Source organism: Cuculus canorus, chromosome 12, assembly GCF_017976375.1.
Source record: "Cuculus canorus isolate bCucCan1 chromosome 12, bCucCan1.pri, whole genome shotgun sequence".
Lineage (NCBI taxonomy): Eukaryota > Metazoa > Chordata > Aves > Cuculiformes > Cuculidae > Cuculus > Cuculus canorus.
In genome coordinates, this window is record NC_071412.1 from 14444007 (window position 1) to 14459781 (window position 15775).

Below are 15775 nucleotides of genomic sequence, written 5' to 3' on the forward strand. Positions count from 1 at the left end.
ACCCTGGCATAGTGGGACCAAGATCTGTCATGCACTGTTTGTTCTCACTTGTCTTGTTCCTGGGGAAAAATGTGCAGTTGGTGGGCTTCAATTTGGAGCTGTGGTGAGAGTGGGAGACTTAAAAATGAATGGGCGTCCTCACTAAACATGGGTGCATAGCAGCATAAGGCCAAAAAAAAGAGTTCTTAAATCTAAAGAGAGCAAGGCTTGTGATGACTGATTTTCAGGGAGAAATTTATTTAATTTGTGTATTTTATTACCGATTTGTGATATGCAATATTTGCCACAGTTTGCAGTATTGGCCTGGTCGTTGAGATTACCAGCAAAGGTGGAGTATGGTGGTATAAGACATCTGACAGCAAGATGCAAAATGTGAGCTTGCATCCTTCTGTTTTAAAAAGGAGCTGTTTCATGTCGAAACAGCTGTATTGCCCACCCAACAAACAAACAGACCATTCTTAGTATTTTTGGTTGGGGTCTGTTTGTTTTGAGGCTACAAAATAAGACTGGGAGTGGGGAGAGAGTTGTGTATGGAATCCCTCCTTTGAAACTTGTAGGCATCCAGCTTGGTTTTTTGTTTTCTTGGCTAATCGTGCCCATTAATGTATATTTTATAAATCAAGTGCGTACAGAGTGGTTGAAAACCTGATTTTCTTGGACTGCACAACTTCAAAGTACTATTTAAGAGAATATTGGTGTTGCATTTGCTTGGATGGATCAAGAAGTGATGTCAGTCATAAAGGGCTGCAAAACCCCAGCTGGAATGCAGTAGCTGCTCAGCATGAGGGGCGGCTGGAGCTGCTTCCTCACACAGATGTAGGCTGAACTAGCTGTGACCTCTGGGGAAAGGTATTTACTTGTCATTACAGACAGCTCAAGGAAGACGTCATTAGGCCTTATTAAGGAGGGAATGGAAAATACAGTCTTTTTATAGACCATTAGCTCAGCCATGTCATGTTTTGGTCCACTCTGGAAAGACACGATAGAAATCACAGAACTTCTCAAAGACATACTGGTGGGAGACAAAGCAGGTGGAGGAAAGCAAGGGGCCTGGATCATGGCCACGGTAGATATTTTCAGACTATATCCTGTTAAATAGATATTTGTAGCAGGGTATGGTGTAGAAAATGCTACTTCTACAGTCCTACTTGTTTGCAGTTAGTACCAGAAGGCACTAAATGGCAAGGAAAGAAATTTCCTGTAACTAATTACTAAGGAAATTGATGCTGATTATTAAGACATAAAAATTTTCTTTAGCTGTGTTTTGTCTATGGATGAATAAAAATCCTGTAAGTTAATCAGAAAATAACTTGAGCATGGTCTAGAGTGTCATCCTCTCTGGAGAGTCTCTTCTTTGAGAAATCTTAGAACACTTCTCCATGCATTCCAGTTGCATCTAGCAGCTCGGGCACAGGAGGTGCCGCTCGGCAGGGGTGCTGTTGGTGGTGTTCAGTTGTTGATTCCTAGGTTATTCCAATGACACCCAGCCTTGGGAAGCTGAAAGTGATTGGGATTTGCCAATAATGTGCTGCAAGACAAATATGTTCTCACGTGTCTGGCTGCTCAGTAACTTCCGTACAGCACAAATCCTTGCCTGATGGTGCTGTGCTAATACCCAGGGCCACCTTTTGTCCAGAAGGAACTAGGTTTGTGCTGAGAGTGTGGGGGGAGAACAGAGCTCAGGCAGAGATGATGCCTTTTAGACATTACCAGACATCCTGTAAACTCTAGAAACCTCTTTATATAAACTCACTCCCCTTTCAGTGTCATGTATTCATAGCTCTGGACTGGCTAGGGAATTCTCTAGAACTGCACAGCTGTATTATGGGATGTGTCCTTTCAGTTTCTTTAAAACTTAAATTCTTCACTAATGTGGCACACTTGCTCTTGCTTTCTAGATTTGCCCATTTCTTGCAAGTTACTGCATATATTTTGAAGGAGGCTTTGGCATTCATGTTCTGTTTGGCCATATAAATCTCTGGTTTCCAGAGAAACTGCTTAAGTGCTCAGACTCTCTGGAGTTAAAATGGCAGAGTGTGCTACATATAGAGGGGTGGAAAGACATCGGTGTTCCAAACATTACACTGATCACACCAGATGCCTTGTGAGGAAAATGAACTTGTTCAGGGAAAGGCAGTCTTTACATAAAACTCCAGGGAGGAGCCATGGTTTGTGCTGTTGTGAGAACGGTGCAGTGTGAAGTCATCATCTAGGGAAACACTGAAGGTAGAAGTTAAGTCTTCAGAAGACCAGGTGGATTCTAGAGCCTGTAAAATGCTTATAAAGGGAATGTTTGGTTTGCTGACAGTGGAATGGTAATGGGTTTTTTTTTTTGCTATTTTTATGAAGACTAAGTATTAATGAGTTGTGGAGATAATTGAGGATTTATTTGTTCTGATTTAAACTAGAAGTGCATCAATAAGGAGTAAGATACTAAAGTCCATATTTGTGATTTGTTGAGGCTCAGCAGTGCTTCCAGCTTATATTGCAAACCTTGTTTTTTCTGTCTTGCTTGTACACAGAACTTTAGATGAAGAATCCTATGTAACTGGGAATCTCTGATCTGTGCTACCTGCTTCACTGCTCCAGCATCTGCTTGGGTTTGGGGTTTGGGTTTGTTTTTTTTTTTTTTACCTGCTGTAATTTTAAACTGAAAAGTCGAGCTCCTGGAGTGAATTCTTCCTTTTCATTGTGAAGTGTTCTTGTGGTGGGGCTCTACAAGTAGTTTAAGCTTGCACAAAGGGAGTACTACTTGGAGAAGGTTCAGCTTGTCTGCTCAGAAGGCCTCGAAAATCTCTTTACTGAAGCCCTGCTCCCAGTTAACTGGTACGGAGCCTCAGTTTCCTGCCTGATAAACAGCTGCACAAGCTGCCCAGTAGCTCTGCCGCTCTTGCAGGAGGAAAATATTTTGAGGAGAGCAATGTTAACAAGCCAGTGACTTTCCTAGGGATGGGGAATTAAAAGTAGTACACGCAAAATTCTTCCCCCAGTTCTTCTCCGAAAGTTCTTCCCACTCCGTAAGGAGGAAGCCTGCATCTGGCAAAAGCAGTGGGGATTTTCTCCTTTGCAGGAGAAGGAAGATCTACGCAGGCACGACTGCCTCTGTGTTAAGACCAGGCTGTGGTTTGTGTTAGGTCACTGTGTGGACTTGCTGTGGGCTGATGCTCACTCCAAGCAAAGCAGACAAGCTGTAGGCTCGCTGGCCTGCAGCCGAGTCTGGAGGAGTTTGTGTATCCACAGATCATTACAAAACCTGGACAGTTTGTTGCCTGGAAAGGTGATGTCAGGAACCAGAAAGCGTAGACACGATTTCCCAAAGTAGATAACTTTATTCAAGCTTTGTTTTGTTCTTTAATGTGGAGCTGGGGCAGACGGCTAAAATATAATTTTGCCTTCATTTTCCATTTCCATGGATCTTGTTCAGTGAGGCTTAGCCTTGTGCAGGGAAACCTTTTTCCAGTGATGAGGAGTCACATTAGTATCAACTTTCCTGTAATGTCCTGTTGACATCACAAATTAAGGTCAGTTCCTTAGTCACTGAAATGAAAGGTACCCACAATATACTTGTGTTTAAAAGTGAAAAGAAAATGAAAATATGCTGCAGACTATAGCAACATATAGTGGAGCTGTTCTTGAACAGCAGTCGGGTGGAATTCTGACAGGCTGAGCTGGTCCCTTCAAAACCAATTTACATACCCTTTTTTCTGTAGCATTACTTTGCAAATGTGAGCTGTTGGCTGCTTCTCCCGATAATGCATTGATAATGACCAGCTAAGCAGAAGATAGATTAAAAAAACTTCTTACAGCTGTAAAAGAAATGCTAAACCATTGTTCTCTGTACCTTTGCATTCACAAATAGCTGTTATTAGTTGCTTAGCTACCAGTGACCCTTATTAAATTTCCATTTAGAAGAAGTGATGAATTCAGAATCATGAGGGGGTGCTATTTGCAGGTAAACAATCTCAGAGTATTTTAAATGCAGCGTTTCAGTAATAGGATAATTAATTTTTTCAGAGCTTTTTAAAAAACCCTGACAACAAACAAAACCACCACACATACACCCCCAACCCCTCCAAACACAACCCAGAACAGCGAGAACACACACACTCCAAGGACTGTTTTGCTACAGGATGATTTGTTCTTAGGTACATGTGAAGGCTGAGTTGGGGATGACGGTGTGGCTGCTATAGTTCATTGACCTTTGTAAAATAAATATGTAGGACCTCCCTTATTGAATAGGCAAAAGAACATCATTAGAGAGGAGTTATCCTGGCATACACTTTCAGATTTGTCTCAAGGGCTGGTCATTGCAAGGAGGATTTAGATGCCCAAGCTTAATATTTGAAAGCCAAGAAACAGAGTGAACTAAAAACATCAAACTAACAGCCTTTTCGCACTGGTAATTTAATAATTTTTTTTCTCTCTATTTAAATAGACATCCTGTGAAATGGGTAGGGAACCACATTTCTTCCTAGAGAAAGGGTGGAATTGTGTCATAGTTAAAAGGGAAACAAAAGGAGACACACTGTAATCTTCACCTTTCATGTTACTTTCATTGTCAAATTTCCCATTTTATCTATTATAATTTTAAATCACCCATTAATTTTTTTTCCAGATGTTAAACCATCTAACATTTTGGTAAACTCTAGAGGTGAAATCAAGCTTTGTGATTTTGGTGTCAGTGGACAACTGATAGATTCTATGGCAAACTCGTTTGTTGGCACACGCTCCTACATGTCTGTAAGTACAGATTTTATAGCTTTGTGTTTACTATATGTGATGGTTGTTATCACCATTCCAGTAATTAAACAAACCAGCTATTGCCATTACTACCGCCATTTGCAGTTCAGTGCTTCCTGCATTCCAGGAATATTCCAGTATCATACCAGATTGTGGGTGGGGGGAAAGAGCTGTTGCAAGAAAAACTAAACAAGTTGGAATGTTTTAAAGTGGTACAAGAGAAGTGATTGTGACTGTATTGCAGAATCCAGTCGGTTAATGCACTTGGGTTTTTTATATACGTGTCTCCAAAAAAAGCCCAGTATTTGTATTTTGCTTCCCTTATTAAGTGTGGATCCCGTTCCGCTCCAGCGTCACTAGTGAGGCAGCCGCTTGCCTGCATTAGTGATCCTGTGGTGACTGCTGCTGGGAACCCAACGCGGCTGCAGCGACAAGAGAGCCTGGGAGTGGCCTGTGTGGACGTGGCCACAGCGGCTCATCTGGGGCAATTTACAGGATGTTCTTTATTGCTGTACATAAGGAAAATCTGTGAGGCTTCCTCTTCAGAGGAACTCTTCGCATTATGTGAAAGGCCCGGTTAATGGGAATAAGAGGTCTCTCTAGTCTAATGCACTTGCCTTGCTCAGCACGTAACCAATTAACTCTGAACACTCTGACTGTACGAGTCTCTGCTTTAGGACTGAAACTGTGTGGGCTTAAACCTAAAGGAGAAAAGCTTAATAGTGCTGTTTCTGCTTGGCATGGGACCAGCGTTTCAACATCAAAGGCAATATTCTCTGTTTTGTCATTTAATATTGGTAACACACTTGGACTGAAACAGTGGCTTATGTTCCTACATACATGTAGGGGCTTTTGCTAATTAGCAGAAGTATTTTACAGCACCATCCCTTCTGGGCCCTTGGCATGCTACTGGCTTTCCCTTTTTCCTTTAGTAGAAGGAACGAGAGCAAAGCGCTCTTTAACTTTAGTTTTCCTCAATTTATTGTTTTTATCCGAGATTCAGCTTTGTTCTCTGTTGCTATGCGTCACAGACCAAGCCACAGTGGTGACTTTATTTATTGTTTTTGATGGTGTCTTAAGGTCCTTTTCTTGCAGTATCTCCCTTAGCATACTCTTTCAGATATCAGCTAGAGAATTGTTACATGACAAACATGGTTTTTCTCATCCACTCACTTCTTCCTTTACATTTAAATTTTATGAAAATTGGTGGAGTTATTTTGGGTTTGGGCAACTTTATCAGCAACTGTGTAGTTTATGCAGGTGGCTTTGGAACAAGCTGTGGTGGGGCACTGGAGAAAGCTCAAATAGGATCTCAATAAATGTTAACAAAACCAATGTAACAAAAATATCGCCCATTATGGCAAGGGGAAGAGAGTTTACAGTAACACGGCATTGTTGCGTTCTATGAGAATAAAGTTTCCAGTTACATGCACATTTTTCTAAAATATGTATATCGTCAGGCAAAAATCTGTGCTGTTTTTGTAAAAGATGAGCTTGATTTTAAAGAGAACAGAAAGGCAGACTTGGAGAAGTCTTAGTAAAAACGGATGAATCTATTAAGAATTGCAGAAACCATATTCAGCACTGATAGTACTGATAAAGCAAGTGCAAAAACTAAACCAAAGGAGTTAGCTAAGGACTAATCTTATGTCTCAGTTGTTTAGGCAGAAACAGAAAACGGGTGCATTGATCAAAACTGAGGATCTTAGGAACAACGTGACTGGAATACCTAGATATGGTGTTACTCGTGATTCAACTGACCAAAAAATCCCACACCCAAATATTTTTCCAGTGTTCAGCTCTCCTAAAGACAACACAAAATAGATTTGTGGCAGAGTGCATCTATTAGCGTGTGCATATAATCTATCCAGAATTTGTTTGCCCCTTCGCAGTTGATTTTTTCCTAAGAAAAATTTGAGCCTATTGCATTATTTTTTTTCTGGTCATGCTGTAATGTGCGAGTGGCTAAGCTGGCACAACATGTTTCTATCTTCGTATCTTGTATGTAGTTTTTATTCATTATACCTCCAGGAGGACGTCTGCCCTGCTTGGTACTCTATAATTCTATTTGTATGTTACGTTTTATTATCATTTCAATGGATTATAGAACTCAACAGTTTATTTAGAAATTATTTGAATGTTGATCAAAGCTACAGTGTGCATGTATATAATAGTCCTTGCATAAGTCATTTCCGCTATAGGGAGTGATCGGAATGGTGTCACCTGAGAAGTGTCACAAACCACAAGGTTATTGCTAGAATGCCAGATTACTTTTGGACGCATATTGGATCAGTTAAGTTACCTTCTCTCTCCTTCCCAAAGAAGAAAGCCAAGAAGAGCTTCTCAGGGAACCCAGGTGATTCTTCAGTTGCTCATTCTAGTTTTGCCCGCTGTCTTTAACGGCTGCAACATTTCAATATTAAACTGAAGAATTAAAACTGCAACATAATAGCCTCATTTTTAAAACATCTCAAAGTTATTTCGCATTCCCCCACTGCAGTGATTGTGGAACTTGTGGAGCTCAGATGAGAGATTTAAAGAAAGATGGTTAAATCACTCATTGGAAGATGCTGTACTTGTACAAAATACCTTCGGGGTTCATCTTTCATTTTATCCAGGCTATTGCAGAATGCAGTGTTTTTCTTTCTTCTTACAATACTGTTTCCCCTCCCTTTTATTTTTTTTTTTTTAGCCGGAAAGACTACAAGGAACTCATTATTCAGTGCAATCGGATATATGGAGCATGGGGCTGTCACTGGTAGAAATGGCTATTGGCAGATACCCCATTCCTCCTCCTGACTCTAAGGAGCTTGAATTAATGTTTGGCTGCCCAGTGGAGGGAGACTCTCCGGTCACCGAGACCTCACCCAGGCAAAGAACACCTGGCCGACCAGTGAGCTGTAAGTTAGAGTGATCTGTTAAATTCTTTTCCAGTACCCTTCTCTGTCAGCTTAAAGGCTTTCCTAACTCATTGTTGATCTGCGTGTGGTGACTTTAAACTTCCAAACAATCAGGATTGCATTGGGCACCTGTCTCAGTCTCCATGAGGAGATATTAGAGTTTGAGACTCGAGGAGCAGAGAACATATTGATAACTGAGCAGTTCATGAGCATCGTTAGTAACTCATTCTATTGGTATGGTTCATCTCTATGGTGCAATGCCGATCATAGGACAATAGGAAGATTCCCAGTGAAGTTCATGGTTTGGATCAGACCTGAAAACTGTCTCCTTGTGTGACAGTGTCACCTTGCTTCTGTTCCAAATTTTGTTTTTCCTTGTAAACCTACTGGGTGCCAGCAAGCCCACTGTGTAAGAACAGAGTACGTAAATCACTGTTAACTTCTTGCTCTCTGGTGGCAGAGGTATTTTAACACTGTATTTTTCCACTTTGACAATTTCTTCTTAGCTTATGGACCAGACAGCAGACCCCCAATGGCCATCTTTGAACTTCTTGATTACATCGTCAATGAGGTAACAAATTATTTTGCCTTGTACAAACACATTTGTAAAATTGTAAAGCATTCCAGCATTTGACGTGGGGTGGGGTTAGTGTTGGGATAAGCCAGGTCTTCTTGTCTTTTATTGCTGCAGTAGGAGACATGCATCCTTGTTAGGTGTTGGCTTGATTTTAAATTATGCCCAGGAAAACTTTAATTCAGATCTTTGCATGCTTTAAGTAGGCTTATGGGTTTTCCAGCCTGGATCATGCAACCTGATAGGATAGTTAATAGCAAACAGTACAATCAAACATATATTAAACTGGGTGGGGTTTTTTTGTTTTAGTCTTACAGTATTGAGGTTATTCGTATCTTCCAAATAGCTAAGTTACAAGATTAGTTAATTGATTGGTATTTTACAACTGATAGTCTGCTTCTAGCATTTTCACAAGTGGTACTGAAACTTGTGTGACTCTAGTGCTCCAGTCTTTCCAAACAAAAACGCATGCTTATAGTACCATGTCATTTATAGCAGATGGGAACGTAATTGTTCCAGGTAAATGAATTAGAAAAACTTGTCTGACAGTTCTTTAAAAAGCACAGTTGGTGTCCAGATCCCTGCACAGGCCAGCATTCCTTATGCTCCCATGCGTGTTTGGATAAATTGCTTCTGTTCTTCATCTGCGCACAGTTGTCTGCTTGCATTGTGAGCTTATTTTGGATATCCTAGAACACTTCAATATGACAGCCCTAACTCTTGGAATAGAATTCATGTTGGATTGCTTCAGATTATACGGTCCTGCTTTTGTAGCATCCCTGAGGGCGAGGGCTTTACAGCTTTGCCCGGGTACAGGATGTATATTGGTAGATCGTGGGGTTGGTTGTGTGTCACCATGTATTGGCTATGCTGGATGACTGCTGGGTTTTTTTAAAGTATTTATTATGTATTTATTTTCAGCCACCTCCAAAACTGCCCAATGGTGTTTTTGGTTCTGAGTTTCAAGACTTTGTTAACAAGTGGTGAGTATTTTCTCTCTGGGTAAGTTGCAAATGGACACATTTGGGATCAGCCCTGCTGTCTTACAGCATCAGTAACTTGGCGAGCAGAGCCCCTACTTGTAGGCCATGGCGAGTATCATTTCAGTTAGCATAATCTTCTTTCTCTGACTGTAAATGGGCCTACAGCTCATTTTACAGGCACTAGCTTGACAGCATAGGCATCCAAAGAGAACCCCAAAGCTCGGAGATGTTCTCCCCTTAAAGATGTTCTCCCCTACTATTTCCGCTTCTGCGTGCAACTTGGATTTGCGTTTCCTCAGCATTGAAGACACCATAGTACTTGCAGACTCCAATCATACAGCCCACTGCTAGAGGAGGATCCTTACTTGTAAGGGTGATGGTCACAGCTTTCTGCAGTGACTGTTCCATGGGATGCAGAAGTCCTGCAGGTTTTGGGTGTTTTTCCCAGCGCTTCACTGAACTAACAGCTTTATCGCAGCAGTCATTCTCTTGTCATTTAATTTTCCAATTGCACTTAATGATACCAGCACTGAACTCGTATATTCAGTGCTAAGGGAGGCAGTTCCTTACAGTTTGAAAGGTTAGTTTATTTATTAAAAGCTACATGTATATATTTACTGTTCCCAAAAGGAAGAACAGTAATGCAACAGCCACACTTGACTGAATTTAAGAGACTTAGGTAAGAGAAACCTAAGTGATAAAGCGGTTCATGTTGTTGAGATTTTGTTTAAATGGGAATGTGATCTCTCCAGCTTGGGTGTAGACACTCACTCCTGCACCCACTGAGCAGTATTGGACAACTCGGGATTTCATGGCTGTGAAACCTGCAGAAGGGAATTGCTTCCACACTCTGGTCTGTGTTTGGGAGGCACTGCGTTCCCTAGTGCTTCTGTCTAGAGAGGTATCTTCCTCAAACCAAACAGTACACACCAACCTGATAGGACTTGATAGTTATTTAAAAGATAATAGTGTGTAACTTGTGTAACACTTTCTGTTTTTCCAGTTTAATTAAAAATCCTGCTGAGAGAGCTGATTTGAAGCAGCTGATGGTAAGTGGATGTTTGTAACTTGAACTAGGAGCACTCTTCCATGCAGTTTGGGTTCCTCAGCTGACCCAGGATCAGGATTGGAGCATGTGGCCAGAGCGTAGTTTGTGGCCCTTGGTACAAGCAGCTCAAACGGTTTGAGGAGGAGCTGCTTTTCTGATCCAGAGATCAAGGAGCTTCAGGCTTTCACACAGGCCCAGAACAGGGACTGTCAAGGAGACCAAAATTGGTGGGTTTTGGAGTTTGTTGCTTGATAATAATATTACAATGCTACTAAATTAGCAAAACAATCTCTTTTCTGGGTTTACTAGTTAATAACAAGGTATATAGATGATTACTTTTAACAGATTCTTCACTTCTTTTCTACATGAAATGACCTTACCAGTTTCAGTGGATCGTGGCCTTCAATATAATGGCAGGATTTAACTTCTGCAGAAAATCAGGTTTTCCCTGCCCTGATCCTGCTGTGCAGAGTAAAGGTGCAAAATATAGTCAGATTACATTACAAAAATCCTTTCTGTGCACAGGCAGATATTTTCCAGAGCATTATCTCAAGTGGCTGAGTCACATCCTTATCGCACAGTCTGGTGCAAGTATCCAGCAGCAGGCACTGTGTAGGCAGCATTCCTCTGGAATACTTTGCGATGTGTGCACTTCATAGGCTGGATGTTCCCTTAACCCTGCAAGAAAGCTTTCCTTGTCACTTTGTATGGTTTGCAGAGTTTTACAGATAGCTTGAGGACTGGAAGGAGTTGGGATTTATTGCTATGCTTGTTATTCAAAATTATTACTTAACAGATTGAGTGCTTGTGCAATAATGTTCTTCTCCCCTGCTCAGATTCACGCTTTCATTAAGAGATCTGAAGCGGAGGAGGTGGATTTTGCGGGGTGGCTTTGTTCAACCATAGGCCTTAACCAACCGAGTACACCCACGCATGCTGCTGGAGTCTGAATATGGAAGAGCGAATCCTGTACTGTACATCTGTTAACAACGCTCTTTTGGTCCTATTTCCTCGGCTTGTACCTGTTCAAACACGTATTTCACCTCTTAAGGAAGAATGTCTTTATAGCATGTGCCAAATGGTTTTAAATTTTGTCATGAACTAATTCGTATTGTATTGGATTACGTTCGTTTACTGACCAAAACATTACAATGTTTAAGTTACAGTGCTTGCTGATTTTAAGTGATTATGGATATTCTTTCTTAATGAAGATATCACTGGGGGGGATGTTTACCCCCAGCTTGTTTGAACTTTATCAGGATTCTTTGTAAATCGTTGGTACTTCAATCATGCTTACCTAATCTCCCACGCGAAAAGGGTTAGGAATGCTCCAAAACTGTATGTGTCGAGCATGCTTCTGCTGCTGCCAAACTGCGTCTGAAAGTTAGGCCTGACGGTTCCAGTTCTGCTGTTCTTTAGAGATCTCTCACTTTCCAGGTAAAGAAGGCAAGAGCCCTGCATTTCTTGGAATGGACAGGGCTGTGTTCTGATTGTAGACTTGTTCATATTTCTATATTTATTTTTAAAACATATCGTCATACTTGGGTTTAGTGACGTCTGTCTTTCTAATTGATTTTTTTTTTTAAAAAGTTAGTTCTCGGAAGTGTCCTACAGAATCAAGACAAAGATCCAGGCAATTTGCTTTCTTTTAACCTAAAAATTCATGACAACTGTGTTAGTGTCCAAAGTGTATGAAGATCCTCTATTGTTTTATTCTCTCAGATGTTTAGCAATGAATTCTCTTAATAAATATATTATCAAATAACCTCTTGAAGATTGAAACTCTAAGACTTGACCAAAGACTTAATCTGATGTCATTGCTGCTTTGCACACAGTTTTGTGCTCTCTTTTTCCACGACTGTGCAACATCCTTAGTTCCAAGAGGTACCAGATGGTCATTTTACAGGTGCAGCGTGTGGAACGGGGCTGGAGTCAGCTGCTGTCGCACGGTGTTCATGTTGTGTGTCCTGGGTTACTGGGGAATGTCTGCAGCGGCTGTGCCTGTGCAGTGCTTGTATGGCCCTGGTGCTCTGCTGGTCCTGGGCTGGGACAGGTGTTTTCTGATGGTGAACCAGTGTTGTGGCATAAAACAGGCATGCTGTGAGGGAAGAGCTGCTTGTCTGTGTCTCTAACAGAGAGGGAGTGTATTCCATTCCTTTCTCAGCTTATTTGTCTTCAGCAGTTCAGCCAGTTTTCTAGAGCAGAACAGGAGAGGTGGGTACAGCTCTGTCCCGCCAAAGGTTTGCTCTGGCACCCACGCTGAGTGCTGCTAGAAGTTTAGTTCCTTGAAAGGATGCTTGGGACGTGGCTGTGGCTGAAGTTCTTTCCCAAAAGGAATCCAGATCATTCTAGAGGTGAACTGCTACTTGTCCAACACTACTGAGTATCAGAGAGGGACAGAACAACCCTCGACCCATCAGCAATAGGAAATGACTCGTTGACAAGTTCAGGGTTTTCTTCAGCTGCTTCTGCCTTGAATGTGACTGCGGTAGAGACAACGCTGTGTAGTGTTTAAATTAAAGCCTGTCCTGAGAGTTACATGCGCCTTATGCACACTGCACACAGAAAAACACCACCACCTTTTACTGCTTTGTAAAAGAAATATGCAATGAGTGAACAGTGACTTTGTAGAGATTTAAATCCCACTTTACTTGTTTGGTCCGCAGACAGCAGGAGTGTGAACAATGCAAGCACAGTGGGACACCAGGAACAGTCCCTCCTTGCAACATGCAATAGAAATGGTCTGTTTTAATCCAAAGCAAGCAAAGGGACCTGTTCACAAAAGACAGCAGGAAGAAAGGATATGAAGTGTATCCACAAAACCCACTCTGAAACATGCTGGAACTAATAACACTTTTTCAACCACCAAAATTACCCTTTGGAGATGAAATTCTAGAGCAGCTTCTGCAGAACACCATCTGCCCAGAAGCAAAGCTGAGGTGGCAAGAGCTCCTGCTATGTGACAAGGAGCCAAGAGAAGCACCTGGAACGTGCTGGGCACTGTGACATGAAAAGAAAGGAGAGGCCGACACCTGAGCGCCTTACAAACCAGCTCCTCTCATGCACAAAGTGTCAGTGTTTGTTCCGTTTTCTCAGAGTGATGCCACAGACAACATGAGCACCTTTCGATACTCATTGTGCAGTGGACAACCCTGGATTGAATGGACTGTTTTCTGTGCGAGACAGTTAACAAAGTCACTGAGTTAGAATATTTTATTGTTTTTAATCAACTTAACAGACTTGGGTTTCTGTGCTTTAAAACAAGTCTTTATGAATTGATAAAACCACCAGCTGCACCACATGGTGTGTGCACTCTGTGAGGGGAAAGAACATACAATCATAGAATACCTTGGGTTGGAAGGGACCTTAAAGCCCATCCAGTTCCAACCCCCTGCCATGGGCAGACACCTCCCACTGGCTCAGGCTGCCCAAGGCCCATCCAACCTGGCCTGGAACACTCCAGGGATGTTATCTAATATTAAGAGCCTGTCACCATCCCATTGAAGGAACTGCGGAGGGGCCTTTGCTCACTTCTCATTCTATGACGAAGTTCTTAAACTCCTCACACTTCTCCTCAAAGATCACTCGAAGGCAGAGGGGGGGATTTACATTAATTTATGAAGTTACTGTGTGGGGAAAAAGGAAATAACACCAATATATAAATATTAGTTCCTTATTATAGGTAGCACAGACCAATTCTTAACGTATAATTTGTGGACAAATAAAAGGCTCACAGGCTGCTACTCTGAAAGAGCAAGAAGTGGAAAACACTTCAGTGTTCAGTCAGACTGACAGTACGTGGGAAGAGCACCAGCAGGTACAAGAAGAGGCCACGGCAGCACCGCGCTCACTGCGGTGCGGGCCCTGCATCTCCCTCACATTTACAGAGCGCACAAGTCCAGATTTCTGTGTAACTGAGAACATGGGCAGTGAAAGCCCAGAGACAACCCTGAACGCATCTTTTCTCACTACGTACCTTAAAATTCCATTGATGCAGGAGAGGTTCTAATATAACCATTGGTTCCGCAACTGGCCAGAGCCTGGCTTTGTTTTTCAGCATCAAGAAATAAGAACAGATGAATTATTGCTCTTAGTGGATGTGTTAAAGCAGTCTGACTTAATTACTGACTTCTCCCATCCCCATTCAAAGATGCAGTAAGCTACACATGAGGTTTTAAATGCGGAAGGGATTATGCTACATTATTTCTTTTCACGGCTAAGCCAAGCCCTGCAGAGCTTGTGACCTTGGTGTGTTGGGGTGTAACTTCCCTAGACCCCAGAAGTGTTGGGTATCCTAAGTTCATTGCCATGTACAGGGCAAAATGAAAACCAGTTGGTGAATTCTATATGAATGAAGAAGAAATTCCTGAGTCCATATGAAAAAGCATCTCTTGATTTTTTTCTCTCAAGAGTCTGATTCCTCCTCTTCTTCCTCCTCCTCATCTTCCTGATTTTGGAGACTTAGGTGTAGTTCAGTTTGATTGATAGCAGCCTCGTTGTCCATCTGCCCTAGAGTCTGTCACAATAAAAAAAGTTATCTTGTTAATTATCAAGACGAGCAGTGATACCGAATGCTTTTCAAATCCCCGTCAGAGACGGTGCCGGAACCACCGGCTGCACAAAGCCCCTCAACACAGCTTTGCTGTGCAAGTTTCAACCAGTTCCACTGACCACAGACCGAGTAAAGGGCTCAGAGGGTCTCCGTGCTGCCCCCACCAGTGGCACAAACCGGCATGTCACAGTTAAGAGCATTTGACCTAATACCAAACACGCCTCCTAGACGGCAGCTATTTCCCACCCCCTGGAAACAACGCCCTCCTTCCAGGGATGGGAGGAAAGCGGAAACCCACCCTTCGGGTTCGACGCGGAGGAAGCCGGCACCAAATCAGACAGAAGGCAGAGCCCGAGAGGCACCGAACGGCGACACTGGGAGCTCCACGTGAAACCACCCACGGCGGCACCTCCCGCCCTCGCATCCCCCCGGGGCAGATCCCGCCGCTCACCTCAAGCCTGTCCTCGGGCCGCGCCGCGGCGCCGGGCGCGCTCTGCTCGCCGCTGCGCATCATGGCCTGCAGCGCCAACTCCTCCACCTGCGAAGGCGCACAGCACGGCTGCAGCAGCGCTCCCCGCGCCCCCAACCCCAACGCTGCCGAGCGACCCGCCGCACCGAAGCGCTCGGAACCGGCTTCACCGCAGAGCGGGGCCGCGGCCCCGGGACACGCAGGGCTAGGGGGCGCGGGGGCGGCTGTCCCGGGGCGTTAACCCCCTCCCAGACCGGACGGGGACGGCCCCGCACCCCCTCCCCGGGCCCGGCCACCCCCGTCCCGCGGACCCTGAGGCGCGTGAGCTGCTCCCGCAGCGCCGCCCTGGCGCGCAGCAGCGCCTCCTCCTCCCTGCGCAGCTCCTGCAGGCGGCTCAGCATCCTCCCTTCCCGCGCGCGCGCCCACCAGGCCACGCCCCCGTGACGTCACCCGCGCGCCGCTCTCGCGCTTCCGGGCCGCAGCCGCCACCACGTGGCTGCCGAGCGGGG

The 15775-nt window shown here is 43.6% G+C and overlaps 2 protein-coding genes across 2 annotated transcripts in view; one reads left to right on the forward strand and one right to left on the reverse strand.

Annotated features, from left to right (window-relative positions):
- Positions 1–12010, forward strand: part of MAP2K1 (mitogen-activated protein kinase kinase 1) — a 36922-nt gene extending 24912 nt beyond the window's left edge. Inside the window, exons 6-11 of the mRNA XM_054077276.1 lie at positions 4616–4740; positions 7433–7640; positions 8147–8211; positions 9136–9197; positions 10201–10246; positions 11082–12010. Coding sequence (XP_053933251.1) covers positions 4616–4740; positions 7433–7640; positions 8147–8211; positions 9136–9197; positions 10201–10246; positions 11082–11195 — 620 coding nt within the window. The 3' untranslated portion in view covers positions 11196–12010. The remainder of the gene's footprint in view (positions 1–4615; positions 4741–7432; positions 7641–8146; positions 8212–9135; positions 9198–10200; positions 10247–11081) is intronic.
- Positions 12011–13857: 1847 nt separating this feature from the next.
- On the reverse strand, positions 13858–15730 carry SNAPC5 (small nuclear RNA activating complex polypeptide 5). Its single transcript, XM_054077282.1, has 3 exons — positions 15578–15730; positions 15249–15335; positions 13858–14761 (listed from the first exon to the last, which is right to left on the reverse strand). Exons 1-3 carry the CDS (start codon positions 15665–15667, stop codon positions 14651–14653), a joined length of 288 nt encoding a protein of 95 aa, XP_053933257.1. The 5' UTR covers positions 15668–15730; the 3' UTR covers positions 13858–14650.
- Between the last annotated feature and the right edge of the window lie 45 nt (positions 15731–15775).